Below are 16,027 nucleotides of genomic sequence, written 5' to 3'. Positions count from 1 at the left end.
TACCGTACTGCACTGTACTGTGCCATCCCATACTGTGCCGTACTGTACCATACCGTGCCGCACTGTACCCTCCCGTGCCATACCATACTGTGCCGTACCATGCCGTGCCGTACCGTACCGTGCCATGCCGTACCCTACTGTGCTGCATTGTACCGTGCCCTGCCATACTGTACCATGCCATACCATACCGTACCATACTGTACCGTGCTGTGCCGTACCATACTGTGCCATACTGTGCTGTGCCGTGCTGTGCCATACCGTACCGTACTGCACTGTATTGTGCCATCCCATACTGTGCCGTACTGTACCGTACCGTGCCGCACTGTACCCTACTGTGCCATACCATACTGTGCCGTACCATGCCGTGCCGTACCATACCGTGCCGTGCCATACCCTACTGTGCTGCATTGTACCGTGCCCTGCCATACTGTACCGTGCCGTGCCGTACCATACTGTGCCGTGCCATACTGTAGCGTGCCATGCCGTACCATACTGTGCTGTGCCGTGCTGTACTGTACTGTGCCATACCATAGTGTGCCGTACTGTACCGTACCGTGCCACACTGTACCCTACTGTGCCATCCCATACTGTGCCGTACCATGCCGTGCCGTACCGTACTGTGCTGTGCCATGTTGTACCGTACCGTACCATACCGTCCTGTACCGTGCCGTGCCGTACCATACCACGCTGTACCTTGCCATGCCGTACTGTGCCATGCCATGTCATACCGTACCATGCCGTACCATACCGTACCATACTGTACCGTGCCGTACTGTACTCTGCCGGACTGTACCGTGCTGTGCCGTACTGTACCATACCGTACCCTTCCGTGCCATACCATGCCATACCGTACCGTACCGCACCGGCCGGTGCCCGGCCGCGCCGTGCGGCCCCCCTCCCCGCCCCGGCCCCGGCCCCGGCCCCGGCCCCGCGGCGATGGCTCCAGCGCCGGGTCCCCGGGACGAGCCGGGGCGGGGGGGGGTCCCGGGTGGGAGAGGTCGGGCCGTGCCCGCGGCGCCGGGGGGGGGGTCGCTCCTCGCCGCGGGGCGACACCGACCGCTGGGGGGGGGGCGGGGGGGGGGGGACACGGTGGGGCCGAGCCCTCCCGTCCCCCCGCCCCCGCCCCCGCCCCGCTCTGCTCCGCCCGCCGGGGCCGTACCGCGATCCGCCGCCCGTCGCCGCTCCGGGGGGCGGTGCCCGCCCCCCCCCTCCCCTCCTCCCCCCGCCCGCGGAGCCGCCGCAGGTACCGGCCGGGCCGCGTCCGGGGTGGGGGACGGCGGCGGCGGCGGCGGGAGGCCCCGGGTGTGGGAGGGGTCCCGTGGGGTGGGGGGCGGTCCCGGCGTGAGGGGCGGTCCCGGCGTGTCGGCGCCGCTTCTGCCCGCGCTCCCCCCGCAGGCCCCGATGGACGCGGAGGCCCCGGCGCCCCGGGGGCTGTAGGAGCCGCCGCCAGCGGCAGGTGAGGGGGGGCCCCCGAGGGCCCCCCGCCGCCTCGCCCCACCCCACCCCCCCCGGCCCCGCCATGTCGGGGTCCCTCGGCGAGCGCGGCGACCTGTCGGGGCCGCTGGGCGAGCACGGCGACCTGGCCAACGACAACCGGTGCCCGGCGCTGAGCCCGGCGCCGCAGGGCCCTCCCCCGGCGCAGGGTCCCCCCCCGGCCCCCGCCGAGGAACCGGCAACCGCCAAGTGGGTGAAGGAAGGGCGGAACCAACGGCGCCGCGCGGCCCAGCGCGACCAGAACCGCAACGAGCTGCGGCCGCCGCCCGCCCCCGCCCCGCACAGCGCCCGAGGCGGCGGGGGGGGGCCCGGGCTGCTGCTGCCGCTGCGGCCGCACGGCCGGCGGGAGGAGGAGGAGGAGGAGGAAGACGACGAGGAGGAGGAGGAGGACGAGGAGGAGGAGGACGAAGAGGAGGAGGATGAGGAGGAGGAGGGCGACGGGGACTCCACGCCGGTGCAGAGCGACCCGGCGACGGGGGAGTCGGAGGGCAGCGGGGAGCGGGGCCCGCGGGAGCCCCCCCGCAGCGCCAGCCGCCTCTTCGGGGCCCGCAGCGGCGCCGCCAGCGACGAGGACTCCAGCTGGGCCACGCTCAGCCAGGGCAGCCCCCCCGGCAGCTCCCCCGACGACGCAGGTGGGTCGTCCCCCCCCCAACCCCGGCCCCACGGCTGGGCCACGGCGGCCCCGCGGCCACCTCTCGCTGACTCGCGGCTGAGCCATGGCCACCCCGTGCCTGTCCCACGGCCACCTCTCACTGACCCGCGGCCACCCCACACCTGTCCCATGGCCACCTCTCACTGACCCGTGGCCACCCCACACCTGTCCCACGGCTACCTCTCACTGACCCATGGCTGACCCATGGCCACCCCACACCTGTCCCACAGCAGCCCCATGGCCACCTCTCACTGACCCGTGGCTAACCCACGGCGACCCCACACCTGTCCCACGGCCACCCCTCACTGACCCGCGGCCACCCCACACCTGTCCCACGGCCACCTCTCACTGACCCGTGGCCACCCCACACCTGTCCCATGGCCACCCCACACCTGTCCCGCAGCCACCTCTCACTGACCCGTGGCCACCCCACACCTGTCCCGCGGCCACCTCTCACTGACCCGTGGCCACCCCACACCTGTCCCGCGGCCACCTCTCACTGACCCGTGGCCACCCCACACCTGTCCCGCGGCCACCTCTCACTGACCCGTGGCCACCCCACACCTGTCCCACGGCCACCTCTCACTGACCCATGGCTGACCCATGGCCACCCCACACCTGTCCCACAGCAGCCCCATGGCCACCTCTCACTGACCCGTGGCTAACCCACGGCCACCCCACACCTGTCCCACGGCGGCCCCACGGCCACCCCACCCCTGTCCCACGGCCACCCCACACCTGTCCCACGGCGGCCCCACGGCCACCTCTCACTGACCCACACCTGTCCCACGGTGGCCCTGCGGCCACCTCTCACTGACCCATGGCCACCCCACACCTGTCCCACGGCCACCTCTCACTGACCCGTGGCTAACCCATGGCCACTCCACACCTGTCCCACGGCGGCCCCACGGCCACCTCTCACTGACCCACAGCCACCTCTCGCTGACCCACAGCCACCTCTGCCCCATGGCAGCCTGTGCCTGCCCTATGGCTGTCCCCGCCTGCCCCACTGCGGCCCCCGCCTGCCCCTGATTCCCCCACAGCTTCTCCTGACCACCCCACAGTGGTCCCTGCCTGCCCCACGGCTGCCCTGATCCCCTCCACAGCTGCCCCACGGCAGCCCCACGGCTGTCCTTGCCTGTCCCTGTCAGCTCCACACCTTCCCCCCCCCCATCCCTGTCCCTGTGCCCACTGCTGCCCCCCCCCGGGCTCCCCCCATCCCTGCTGGGGGCCGTTCCTGCCCCCCAGCCCCTGCTGACTCCATGGACCCCTGCTCTGTGCCCCCCGGCCCCCTCCAGCCCCCTGGGCTGGTGGCACGTCCCCACCGTGGCCCATGGTGCTGGCCCCACTGTGCTGTCGCCCCCCCCCCGCACCTTTGGGTGCGTCCCCTCCGTGTCCCCCCAATCCCCTCTGCCCCCCACAGCCCCACGGTGGCCTGGCCTGGCCTGGGCTATCTGTGCCCCCCCCCCCACCACGTCCCTGCCACCCGCCCCTGTCCTTGGACACCCCATCCCTGTCCCCCCCCCCCCAGTCCCCACCTGCATCCCTGTGTCCCTCCCTGAGCCCCCCCCGCCCTGTCCTTGGACACCCCCTCCCCGCTCACCTCCCCCCCCTCCAATTCCTGCATCCCCACAATCCGTGTGTCCCCGTCTCTGTCCGTCCCCCCCCCGGTCCTTGGACACCCCACCCCCACCCCCTTCACCCCCTGTCCCCGCTCTCCCCTCCCCCATCCCTGTGTCCTGTTCCCCCCCTTCCGTGTTCCTCCGTCCCTGCGTGCCCCCCCCCCCAAGTCCTCGGACACCCTGCCCCCCCTGCGTCCCCCCATCCCTGCGTCCTGTCCCTGCTGTGTGTCCCCCCCCAGCCCTGTCCCCCTCCTGCATCCCTGTCTCCCCCCAACCCCCATCCTCAGACACCCCATCCCTGCCCCCCCCCCCCGCACCCCTGTCCCTGTGTCCTGTCCCTCCCTGAGCCCCTCATCCCTGTCCCATCCCCCCCTATCCCCGCATCCATTCCCCCCCCCCCCGCCCCGCATCCCGTGCTGCCGTCAGCGGTTGCCGGGGAAACGCCTGGTCCAGCCTGGCCCAGGTGAGCGCGGAGGGGACATGGGGACAGGGATGGGGACATGGGGACGGGGACCAGGACGGGCTGGGGCTGCCGTGGGGCCCATGGTGGGCCTGGGGTGGCAGGCGGGGTGGGGGGGTGTGTGTGTGTGTGTGTGCCCCCTGGCGGGTGTCAGAAAGTGGGGGGATGCCCTGGTGGCGATGTGGGACCCCCCCCATCTCACATCGGAGGGTGCCCCAGGCCCTGCCTGGCCCCAGTCCCCGTGGGGGGGGGGGCGGGGGGTGCCGCGGCTGCCCCTGACGTGCCCCCCCCCCCCCCTTCCTCCTCCACCCCCCCAGACTCCTTCTGGACACGCAGCGCCGTGGGGCCGGACTCGGACCTGCCGGCGGGGTGGCTGCGGGTGCAGGACACCTCGGGCACCTACTACTGGCACGTCCCCACCGGCACCACGCAGTGGCAGCCCCCCGCCGGGCCCCCCTCCCCGGCCACCCCCCCCGCACAGGACACCCCCGTGAGTCCGGGGGGTGGGGGGCTGCCCCGTGGCGTGTGGGGCGGTGGGGACCCCCATGATGCAGGGCCATGGGGCTGCCCGTTGGGGGGTGGAACTATGGGGACCCCCAGGGTGTAGGGCTATGGGGCTGCCCATTGGGGTGTGGGGCCATGGGGTCCCCCAGGGTGTGGGGCTGCCCCCCCCCCGGGACATGGGGCGGTGGGGACCCCCGGGGTGTGGGGCTGTGGAGCTGCCCCCCAGGGTTTGGAGCCATGGGGACCCCCAGGATATAGGGCCGTGGGGCTGCCCCCCGGGACATAGGGCAGTGGGGACCCCTGAGGTGTGGGGCTGCCCCCCAGGGTTTGGAGCCATGGGGATGCCCGGGATAGAGGGCCGTGGGGCTGCCCTTTGGGGTGTGAGACCATGTGGGACCCCAGGGTGTGGGGCTGCCCCCCAGGGTTTGGAGCCATGGGGACGCCCAGGATGGAGGGCCGTGGGGCTGCCTTTTGGGGTGTGGGGCCATGGGGCTGCCCCCCCAGCACATGGGGCAGTGGGGACCCCTGGGGTATGGGGCTGCCCCATGGTGTGTGGGGTGGTGGGGACCCCCTGTGGTGTGGGGTGGTGGATGCCCCCTGGGGTGCAGGGCTGTGGGGCTGCCCCATGGTGTGTGGGGTGGTGGGGACGCCCGGGGTGCGGAGCCGTGGGGCTGCCCCACGGCGCACACCCTGAGTCGGCCCCGCTCTCCCCACAGCTGGCCTGGACGGGCTTCGCCCCCGCTGACGGCTTCGAGGAGGGGGATTTCTGGAAGGTGAGAGGGGGCTGTGGGGCGGGCGGGGGGCAGCCCCCCACGGCGCCCGGCCCCTGCCAGCCCCCCGCTCCCTCCCCAGGACCCCCCGCCCGAGGAGGAGGATGAGGAGCCGGAGGCGCGGGACCAGGAGCCGCCCTCGCCGGGACGGGCCTCGCCGGCCGTGGGGTGCGTGGGGGGCTGCGGGGTGCATGGGGGTGTGGGGGGCCCATGGGCTCGGGGGGGTGCGTGGGGGGTGCTGTGGGAGGCCATGGGCTTGTGAGGGGATATGGGGGTGCTGTGGGGGGGGTTCAAGGGTGGGGTGTGGAGGGCTATGGGGGGGTGCCGTCAGGGGCTGTGGGGAGTCAAGGGGGGGGCTGGGGGGGGCTATGGGGCTGGGGGGGGGGGGTGTTGGGGGGCTGAGGGGTGCGTGAGCCTGTGGGGAGGTGGTACCCCGAAGGATGGGCAGGATGGGGGGGGTGTGGGGCCAGGGCTGGGCCCTATGCTGGGGGTTGGGGGGCAGAGCTGGGGGTCCAGGCCCACCCCCCCCCCCCCACCAGTGCTGGGGGGCAGGAGCGGTGACCCCCTCCCTTGCTCCTGCAGCACGACCCTGGCCGAGGAGGACACCCCGGGCTCCAAGGTATGTCTGGGGTCCCGGGATGGGGGGTGCCCAGCCCAGAGACACCCCCCCCACACACACACACCGCGGGGACCCCATGGCTGCCCCACAGGGCCTGGGCTCTGCCCCACTGCCGGGGGGGCAGCTGGGACCCCTACCCCGGGGGTGCTGCGGTGGGAGGGGGGCTGGGCTGGGTCTGCCCTGCCGTGGGGCTGGGGGGCGCGGGGGGGGCAGAGCTGCCCCCCCCACCCCCCTCCCAGGCCCCTGCCCCACACGCCGCCTGCCCCATAGCGCTTCGCCGTGCGCTCGCTGGGCTGGGTGGAGATGAGCGAGGAGGAGCTGGCCCCCGGCCGCAGCAGCGTCGCCGTCAACAACTGCATCCGCCAGCTCTCCCTGCACCGCCGCGGCCCCCCCGGTGAGGTGAGTGTCCCCCGACCCCCGGCGGCCCCACGGCGGCCCCCCCCCGGCCCTGCCCTGACGTGGGGCTCCCCCCAGGGCCGGGCGATGCTGCTGCTGCTGGAGGGCCGGACGCTGAAGCTGGTGGACCCCCAGGACCAGGCCCTGCTGCACGCGCAGCCCGTGGCCGCCATCCGCGTCTGGGGCGTGGGGCGCGACAGCGGCAGGTGGGGGGGACAAGGGGGGGGGTAACGTGTGGGGCGGGGGGCTGCGGAGGTGGGGGGACGGGGAGGGCCACGCGGCGGACGGGGGGGCTGCGGGGGGAACCCAAGGGGCTGCGAGGGGTGGGGGCCAGGTGGGGTCTGTGCATATGGGGGGCGGCTGTGGGGCAGGGAGGGAGGGTGCCTGCAGGGCGTGGGGGTCCCGTGCATGTGGGGTGCGGGGGCCGTTGGGGGGGTCTTGTGCATATGGGGCACGGGGTGGGGGGTGCAGGGATGTGGGCGCGTGTGGGGGACGGACCCCGTGTCCGTGGGGATGTGGGGGTCCCGCGCGCATGTGGGGTGTGGGGCTGCGGGGTCCCACGTGTGTGGGGCGCAGGGGGCTGCAGGTGCATGGGGGGCCGCGGGGGAGGCCCCGGGTACGCGAGGTGTTGGGGGCACAGGGGGGGTCTCGGGGGTGCGGGGTCCTGGGGCTGAGCCCCCCGGCGGTGTGGGGTCGGGGAGGGTCTCAGGAGCTGGGGCAGGGCTCTGTGGGGGGCAGGGGGGGTGGGTCGGGGGGGGTGTGTGCCCCGACCCCCCACCCTTAACTGCGCTCTCTGGCTCTCTCCTGCTGCGCCGCCGGGACGCAGGGAGAGGTACGGCCGCCCAGCCCCGCACCGGCGTGCCCAGTGCTCCCAGCGCTCCCTCGCTGGGACGGCGGCGAGGCACCCGGGGGGGTGTCTCAGGGGGGGCTGGGATAGCGGGGTTGGGGGGGGTCCTGAGTGTGGTTTTCCCCCCTGTGCCCCCAACCAGGGACTTCGCCTACGTGGCCCGGGACCAGCTGACGCAGATGCTCAAGTGCCACGTCTTCCGCTGCGAGAGCCCCGCCAAGGACATCGCCACCGGCCTGCACGAGCTCTGCTCCCAGGTGAGACCCCCCCCCCGAGCCCCCCCACCAGAGCCCCCGACCCCAGGTGAGCCACCCCCCCACACCCAGCCAGCTCCGAGGTCTGTTCCCGGTGGGACCCTTCCCCTCCCCAGTGTCAGTAGCCCCCTCCCCAGCATCAGTGGCCCCCGGGGGTCCTGCCGTGATGGCAGCTGGGGGGGCCGGTGCCCCCGTGTTCCCCCCAGATCATGGAGGAGCGGCGAAACGCCCGGGCGCTGGCCAACGGCCTTTCCCTGGACCCCGCCAGGCTGGTGGAGATCCCCTTCCAGGGTAGGGGGGGGTCCGGGGGGCGGGGGGCAGTTGTGGGGCAGGGTGGGCAGTTGGGGGACAGCAGTGTGGGGACGGTGGGGTGATGGTCGGGGTCCCGTGGGGGGTGTGGTGCCAGGTGTTGGGCAACGGTTGTCAGGCGATGGTTGTGGGGGGGCTGGGCGTGGGGCGACGTATGGGGTGCCACGGTGGTGTGGGGCTGGCCGTGGGGCAATGGTTGGCGGGGAGGGGGGGGAGGCTGGCCGTGGGGCACCGGGGTGCCATGGGCATGCAGGGCCCGGTGTGGGGCGATGGTTGTGGGGGGGCCGGCCGTGGGGCGACGGTTGTTGGGGAGATGGTGGGGGGGGGTCGGGTGTGGGGTGATGGGTGTGGGGCGCTGGCTGTGGGGCGGCGCGGTGCCGACCCCCGCCGTGCCGCAGTGGAGTTCCCGGCGCCCAAGAGCGAGGTGGTGCAGCAGTTCCCCGTCTGCTACCTGGGCTGCGTCCCCGTCGCCAAGCCCGTGGGTGAGTGTGGGGCGCGGGGGGGGGGGCTGCCCCACGGTGTGGGGTTGTGGGGCAGCCCCTCCTGAGCTCCCCACCCCACCCCGGCCCGTCCTAGGCATGGACGTTATCAACGCGGCGCTGGAGGCGGCGCTGGCCACCGGCACTAAGGAGCACTGGACCCCCATCGTGGTCAACGTGGCGCCCGCCACGCTCACCATCACCCACCAGCAGGTGCGTCCGGCCCCCGCGGTGGCGGTGGCCCTGGCCCGGTGCCGGCCATGGAGGCGCCATCCGTGGCGGTGCCATCCGTGGCGCTGCCGGCCATGGCGGTGATGGCCATGGAGGTGCCATCCGTGGTGGTGATGGCCATGGAGGTGCCATCCGTGGCGCTGCCGGCCATGGCGGTGCCACCCGTGGCGGTGACGGCGCCCTCCGCGTGCCGGCAGACGGAGGCCGTGCTGTGCGAGTGCCGCGTGCGGTTCCTGTCCTTCATGGGGGTGGGCCGCGACGTTCGCTCCTTCGCCTTCATCATGGCCAGCGCCCCCGGCGCCTTCCGCTGCCACATGGTCTGGTGCGAGCCCAACGCGGCGGGGCTGAGCGAGGCGCTGCAGGCCGCCTGCATGGTGAGTGAGTGTCCCCCCCTTGTCCCCCCCACCCCACCCTGCCCCACGTCCCCCTCCGCGCCGCCCCTCACCCCGCTCTCCCCAGCTGCGCTACCAGAAGTGCCTGGACGCCCGGCCCCAGGCCTCCAGCTCCTGCCTGCCGGCCCCGCCGGCCGACTCGGTGGCCCGTCGGGTGGGCTCCTCGGTACGCCGGGGCGTCCAGACCCTCCTGGGCACCCTCAAGCCCAGGCGCCTCGGGGCCCAGACGCCGTGAGCCGGGACGGGGGGAGCCACCCGGGTCCCCTCCCCACCCGCCGCCCCTGGGATGGGCCGGCAGCGCCGGGCGATGGCGGGGGTGAGTCCGCGCCCAGGGGCGTCGTGTGTGTCCCCGCGTGCCGGGGGCTGCGTGCCCGCCCCGGGGGGGGCTGCACGCCGAGCGCCCTGCCCCATGGCAGCAGGGCAGGGAATCCTGCCCCAGGGCGCCGGGGCGGGGGTCCTGCCCCCCACGCTGGCGCGAGCCCCCCACTGCCACCTCCCCCCCACCACCACCACCCCCAGGGGGACGATGGCGCGGGAGGGGGGGCGCGGGGCCCGCCCTGCCCCGATGCATGCGGTCTAACCTGTGGCGTGGGGCTCGCCGGGGCCCCGGCTCCGGAGCCGCCGCTCCTGCTGTAACGAAGATCTTGTGTCGTACTAAGTAATTAATAAACCCATTCCACCAGCCCGGCCTGGCCCCCTCCCTGCCGCGGCGAGGATGAGGAGGGAGCGGGGTCTCGGCGGGAGCCGTGGGGGTCCATCGCGCCTTTTATTGTGTGTGGGGTGCGGGTCCCGGTGTCATTCCCGCTGCCGCCGGCTTCAGCAGAGCCGTCGCTGCCGCCAGAGCTCCTGGATCTGCGGGAAGGGCAGCGCGGGCCGCAGGGGCCGGCAGAGCTGGGGGTCGGCGGAGCGGCCGGTGCGCAGGGCGCAGAGCAGGGCGGCCTTGCAGGGCGCCAGGCAGGGCTGCCGCGGGGGGTGACCCTTGTGCAGGTGGAACCAGAACCGCTGGAAGAGGGGCTCGTCGTCCTGGAAGCGGCGGATGAGCCGGTCCCAGTCGGCGGGGAAGGCGGTGGGTAACCCGTAGGCCTCCCGCGCCCGGTAGAGGCTCCGCCAGCGCGGCGCGGCCCCCGGTGCGTTGGCCTCCGTCAGGTTGAGGATGAAGGTCTCGTGGTCCAGCACGGCGTGGGAGCTGCCGGGGTAGGCGCCGTCCACCTCGTAGACGCGGTACCCTGCGGCGCGGCAAGGCGGGGGGTCAGCGGCGGCACCGGAGCCGGAGTGGGGGGGGTTGGGGGGGGGGGGGGGGTTTGGGCCGCACCGGGGTTGAGGTTGATGTAGGTGGTGACGCTGGGGGCCACGAAGGCGACGGAGACGGGGCGCGACAGCGTCTCCTCGTCGTAGAACATCTCGAACTCGTCCACGTGCGTGTGGCCGAAGAACTGCCCCGCGATGGTGCCCTCAAACCTGCGCCGGGACCGGGGCGAGGGTTGACGGCACTCGGCGGCACCCCGACCCGCTGCTGGCGCCCGGCGCCGTCCCCCCCCCCCCCGGTGCCACCCCCGGCCCGGGCTCAGACAACACCCCGCGTCCCACCCCGGCCCTGCCGGCGGCAGCAGCTCTGGGCTCCCCACACCGGGTGTCCGCCCCCCGCCCAGGCCCAGGCAGTGCCGGGGGGGGCCGTTGGGGGTCCGTTGGGGGTCTGACCTGCTGACGATGCGGTAGTAGTTCCAGCTCCAGCTGCGCAGACAGTGCGCGGGGGGGATGTGCCCGATGATGTGCACCTACGGAGGCAGGGGAAGGCTGGAGGGGGTGCCCGGGACCCCTGCCCTGTGTCACCCCGCTGTGGCCGTCTGCTCCCCCCCCCCCCCCAGCCCCCCACGAGCCCTCACCTTGTCCCCCGCCCTCTCGGCGTCGGCCAGGACCCCCACGAGCCACTGGAGCTGCCCCGCGGGGTCGGTGGCGTTGATGAGCAGCCAGAAGTTGGCCTGGGAGCAGAAGTTCATGTTGAGGGAGACGAGGCGCAGCCCCGGCCAGACCCCCACCGTGTAGAACCCGCCGGCCCTGGGGGGGGGGGACACGACAAGGAGGGGGTGAGCGCTGCCCCGACACCTTCCCCCCCCCCCCCCCAAATCCAGCCCTCTGCCTGCCTTGGCACCCCCCAGCCTGAAGCCCCCTGTCAACCCCCCCTCCAAAGCACCAACCACCAGCCCTGCCCCCCCACCCCCACCCCTGGTAACCCACCACACACCTGCACCCTCCCAGCCCTGAGCGCCCCCCCCCCGCCTTGTCCCCCCCAGTATGGAAACCACTCTGAGCGCGCCCCCCTCCCCGCCAATCCCTGCTAGCCCAAATTTCCCTGAGCCCCCCCATCTTGTCCCTGCCAGCCAAGACCCACTCCCCCCCCGCCCCCAGCCTGAAGCCCCCCCTGAGCCCCCACTTGCCCAGCCCCGCCCCCCCCTCCCCCCCAGTATGGAGACCACTGTGACCCCCCCCCCCCCCAGCCCTGAGCCCCCGTGAGCCCTGCTAGCCCAGAGCCCCCAGCCCAAAGCCCCCATTGCCTGGCCCCCCCCCCCCCCAGGTATGGAGACCAAGTATGCCCTCCCAGCTCTAAGCCCTCTCTGGCCCAAAGTCCCCCCCATCCTGACCCCCCCCTCCCAGCCTAAAGCCCCCCCCAGCTCTGAGCCCCCATTAGCCCAGGGCTCTCCCCTTGCCCCCCTCCCCCCCCCCCCGTATGGAGACTATTCTGTGCCCTCCCATCCCTGGGCCCCCCCCATCCCTGAGCCCCCTCACCCCTGCTAGCCCCAAGCCCCCAGCCTCATGCCCCTGCTAGCCAGGAACCCCCAGCCTGAGCCCCCCCGCAGCCCCCCCCACCGGAGGGTCTGCAGTGCCGGGGGGGGCAGCCAGCCCTGCCAGGCCTGAGCCATGGCATCGTAGAGCCACGCGGAGGACTGGTTGCCCCGCACGTATGGCGGGGGGAAGGCGTTGACCGGGGTGGCCTCGTGGTTGCCCACAGCCGGGTAGACGGGCAGGTGGCCCAGGTGTCGGCGCAGCAGCCCGGTGACGGTGCGCAGGGCCAGCAGCTGGTCCTGCCGGCTCTGCTGCCAGACGTCGTGCGCCGGGATGTCGCCGGTCCAGTACACGGCGGCAAAGGTGGCCGGGTCTGGCAACTGGGCCAGCAGATCCTCGATGGTGTGCAGCGGCAGGTCGCATTTGCCGTACTCCCCCCAGAAGCCGGCACCGCCGGGGCCGTGTCCGGCATCGCCGCGGCAGCAGAGCGGGTCGGGGCAGGCGGCCGGACTGCCCGGCACGTAGCGGCGGTCCCAGTGCAGGTCGGTGAGGAAGAGGATGCGGGCGGTGGGGGCGCCGGGCGCGGGGGGTTGCGGGGGCCGCACCGGCGGCTTGGGGGTGGCGGGCAGGGAGACGTTCCAGGCACCGAAGATGTCCCAGCGGCCGCAGCCCCGGCCCAGCAGCAGCCCGCAGGCCTCGCCGGGCCGCAGCACCGAACGCGCCCAGGCCGACACCACGTCGCGCTGGAAGAGCTGCACGGCCTGCCGGCACACGGGCGGCCGCGCCAGGCGCAGCTCCTGGCACAGCCGCGACGCCAGGCGCCCCACGCGCGCCACGTTGGGCTCCAGCTGCGGGACGGGGACGGCGGCTGACGCGGGACGGGGACGGCCGACGACGCTCCGACCCCCATTGGCATCGCCGCCCCGACCCATCGCCGCCCCTCGCCCACCGGCCACCGTGGCCGCCCCGACCCCTCGGCTGGGAGCCCCGCGGCTGGGGGGGACACGCACCCACCCGCCCGCCCCCCCCCACCGGGCACAGCCCAGGTCCCCTTTTGGGGGCCCCGTTCCCGCCCGGCCGGTCCCCGTCCCATCCCTGTCCCCGTCCCCAGCCGGTCCCGTGCCTGTCACAAGCCACGACGTGCCCCAGCCCGTCCCGGCCCCGTCACGAGGTCCCGGCCCAGCTCCCGCCTCCGGCCCCGGCCCTGCCCCGACACGACACTGTCCCCGTCCCTGTCCCCGTCCCCGTCCCGTCCCCGTCCTGACCCCACTCGGCCCCACCACAACCCGGCCCCGGCGCGGCCCTGTCACCGGCCCTGTCCTGCCCTGACCCCGGCCCGGCCCCGCTCTCCCGGTCCCCTCCCTGTGTCCCCCGTCCCGGTCCCTTCCCGGTGTCCCCCGTCCCCACCTGCAGCGCCAGGTCCAGCGCCCCGAAGAGCAGCCGACACGCCGGGCACGACACGTTCCGCCACCCCCAGCGCGGGGCCGCCGCCAGCAGCGCCTCGGCCCCGACCTCGGCAGGCGGCGGCCCCGACGACGACACCGACAGCGACAGCGACAGCGACACCGCCAGCGCCAGGGCCAGCGCCAGCGGCGGGGCCGGGCCGGGGCCCTGCGCCCGCGCCGCCATGGCCGAAGGACGCGCCGGGGGCGGGGCCGGGGGCTGAGGGGCGGTGCCGGGAGTGGGCGTGGCGCTGCGTGGGCGGGGCCGGGAGCGCGCGCCGGGGGCGGGGCGCGGGGCCGCGCGGGGGGGGCGGGCTGCGGGGACAGGAGGGGCCGCCCGGTGCCCACCCCCCCCCCCCCCCCCGCCCCGCCGGGCCGAGCCCCGGCCGCGGACACCCCCCCGCCCCGGGGGTCCTTCGTGGGCGGGAGCAGCCGCCGCCCCCGCCGAGGCCGCGGACAAACGCCTCCAGCCGAGAGCAACGGCCCGAGCCCGGGGCTGCAGGAACGGGGTGGGGGCGGGGGCCGAGGGGCTTGGCTGGAACGCGGGGCCTTCAGCACGGAATTGCGCAGGATCCCGGGATGGTCGGGTTGGAAGGGACCTCTGGGGACCCTCCAGTCCCACCCCCTGCCAGAGCAGGGTCACCCAGAGCAGGTGGCACAGGAACGCGTCCAGGTGGGTTTGGAATGTCTCCAGAGACGGAGACTCCACCACCTCTCTGGGCAGCCTGTGCCAGGGCTCTGCCACCCTCACAGGAAAGAAGTTCCTCCTCATGTTTAGCTGGAACTTCCTATGCTCAAGTTTGTGCCCGTTACCTCTTGTCCTGTTGCTGGGCACCACTGAAAAGAGCCTGGCCCCATCCTCCTGACACCCACCCTTTCAGTATTTATAAGTGTTGATAAGATCCCCCCTCGGTCATCTTTTTTCCAGACCGAAGAGACCCAAATCCCTCAGCCTTTCTTCATCAGAGAGCTGTTCCAGTGCCCTCATCACCCTGGTAGCCCTTTGCTGTCCCCTCTCCAGCAGTTCCCTGTCCTTCTGGAACTGGGGAGCCCAGAACTGGACCCAGTGCTCCAGACGCAGCCTCCCCAGGGCCGAGCAGAGGGGGAGGATGACCTCCCTCCACCTGCTGGCCACACTCTTCTTGGTGCCCCCCAGGATGCCATTGGCCTCCTTGGCCACAAGTGCCCATGGCTGGCTCATGGTCATCCTGTTGCCCACCAGGACTCCCAGGTCTCTTTCCACAGAGCTGCTCTCCAGCAGGTCAGCCCCCAACCTGGACTGGTGCAGGGGGTCATTCCTCCCCAGCCCCCGCACCCTGCACTTGCCCTTGTCCAATTCCATCCAGTTTCTCTCCCCCTCCCCAGCTCTCCGGCCCGCCTGGATCCAGAACGGTTTAAAGCGGGGGCCCTGCCGAGTTCTATTATTTTGGGGAATACAATTGATCCCCAAGGCAAGTGGGCAGGGTTGTTTGGCCAGTTGCTGCCCAGGGGGCTCGCTGTAAGGAAAGGCCGGGGCGGGGGGGGGCAGTGGGTGGTTATCACAGTGACGCCAAACCTGTTGCTTGCCCGGCTGCTGCATTCCCTGTTTTTTTTTCCCCTGCCCTGCTCCCGGATCATGGCACGTGTCAGCACCCGGGTTTGGGCATCTCACTGCACCGTGTGTGGTGGCACCCTCTGAATCCCGCCCCCCCCGGCATTTTCCAGGTGCTTTCGCAGCCACGTTCCCCACCCCCCCCAATGCGGGGTCCGACTGTAACACACACCGAGACGGACACAGGCGTTTATGGGCGTCTCTGGTTTTACCAGCAGCACCGCGGTCTCTGAGCGACGGCCACCGGCCACCGTTGGTCCTGCCCAGGCCTCTCCCCGACGCGACAGCGCGTGGCTGAGGCGCGACCACAGGGGCCCGGCACCGAGCTCCCCCAGCCCAATCCCCCCCAGCACCGACAGATGGAGATGGTTGCCCGGAGCCAGTTGCCCAGACCTGGTCGCCCAGAGCCAGTCACCAATAGCTGGTCGCCCAGAGCCAGTTGCCCAGAGCCAGTCACCAATAGCTGGTTGCCCAGAGCTGGTCACCCAGAGCTGGTTGCCCAGAGCTGGTCACCAATAGCTGGTCACCCAGAGCTGGTTGCCCAGAGCTGGTTGCCCAGAACCGGTTGCCCAGAGCTGGTCACCCAGAGCCAGTCGCCCAGAGCCAGTTGCCCAGAGCTGGTCACCCAGAGCTGGTCACCCAGAGCCAGCTGCCCAGAGCCAGTTGCCCAGAGCTGGTCACCGATAGCTGGTCACCCAGAGCCAGCTGCCCAGAGCCGGTTGCCCAGAGCCAGTTGCCCAGAACCGGTTGCCCAGAGCTGGTCACCCAGAGCCGGTCGCCCAGAGCCGGTCACCAATAGCTGGTCCCCCAGAGCCGGTTACCCAGAGCCAGTTGCCCAGAACCGGTTGCCCAGAGCTGGTCACCCAGAGCCGGTCGCCCAGAGCTGGTCACCAATAGCTGGTCCCCCAGAGCCAGTTGCCCAGAGCTGGTCTCCCAGAGCTGGTCACCCAGAGCCAGCTGCCCAGAGCTGGTTGCCCAGAGCTGGTCCCCCAGAGCTGGTTGCCCAGAGCCGGTTGCCCAGAGCTGGTTGCCCAGAGCTGGTCACCAATAGCTGGTTGCTCAGAGCCAGTTGCCCGGAGCCGGTCACCAATAGCTGGTCACCCAGAGCCGGTTGCCCAGAGCCAGTTGCCCAGAGGCAGTCCCCCAGAGCCGGTTGCCCAGAGCTGGTCACCAATAGCTGGTCC

General features: G+C 72.9%; 2 protein-coding genes across 2 annotated transcripts; one reads left to right on the top strand and one right to left on the bottom strand.

The window, feature by feature from the left end:
• Positions 1 to 1,199: 1,199 nt before the first annotated feature.
• On the top strand, positions 1,200 to 9,712 carry APBB1 (amyloid beta precursor protein binding family B member 1). Its single transcript, XM_074571654.1, has 14 exons — positions 1,200 to 1,243; positions 1,396 to 2,126; positions 4,546 to 4,718; positions 5,449 to 5,505; positions 5,585 to 5,670; positions 6,085 to 6,121; positions 6,392 to 6,520; positions 6,596 to 6,723; positions 7,507 to 7,621; positions 7,825 to 7,909; positions 8,326 to 8,409; positions 8,504 to 8,619; positions 8,835 to 9,011; positions 9,097 to 9,712. Exons 2-14 carry the CDS (start codon positions 1,520 to 1,522, stop codon positions 9,262 to 9,264), a joined length of 1,962 nt encoding a protein of 653 aa, XP_074427755.1. The 5' UTR covers positions 1,200 to 1,243; positions 1,396 to 1,519; the 3' UTR covers positions 9,265 to 9,712.
• A 64-nt stretch (positions 9,713 to 9,776) lies between these two features.
• SMPD1 (sphingomyelin phosphodiesterase 1) lies at positions 9,777 to 13,477 on the bottom strand. The gene is made up of 6 exons (XM_074571653.1): positions 13,218 to 13,477; positions 11,895 to 12,658; positions 10,913 to 11,084; positions 10,728 to 10,804; positions 10,342 to 10,487; positions 9,777 to 10,255 (listed from the first exon to the last, which is right to left on the bottom strand). Exons 1-6 carry the CDS (start codon positions 13,437 to 13,439, stop codon positions 9,846 to 9,848), a joined length of 1,791 nt encoding a protein of 596 aa, XP_074427754.1. The 5' UTR covers positions 13,440 to 13,477; the 3' UTR covers positions 9,777 to 9,845.
• Positions 13,478 to 16,027: the final 2,550 nt, after the last annotated feature.

The sequence above is a fragment of the Larus michahellis genome, chromosome 1 (genome assembly GCF_964199755.1).
Source record: "Larus michahellis chromosome 1, bLarMic1.1, whole genome shotgun sequence".
NCBI lineage: Eukaryota > Metazoa > Chordata > Aves > Charadriiformes > Laridae > Larus > Larus michahellis.
Note: the sequence above shows the minus strand (reverse complement) of the source record. Positions and strands in the feature narration are given on the sequence as shown.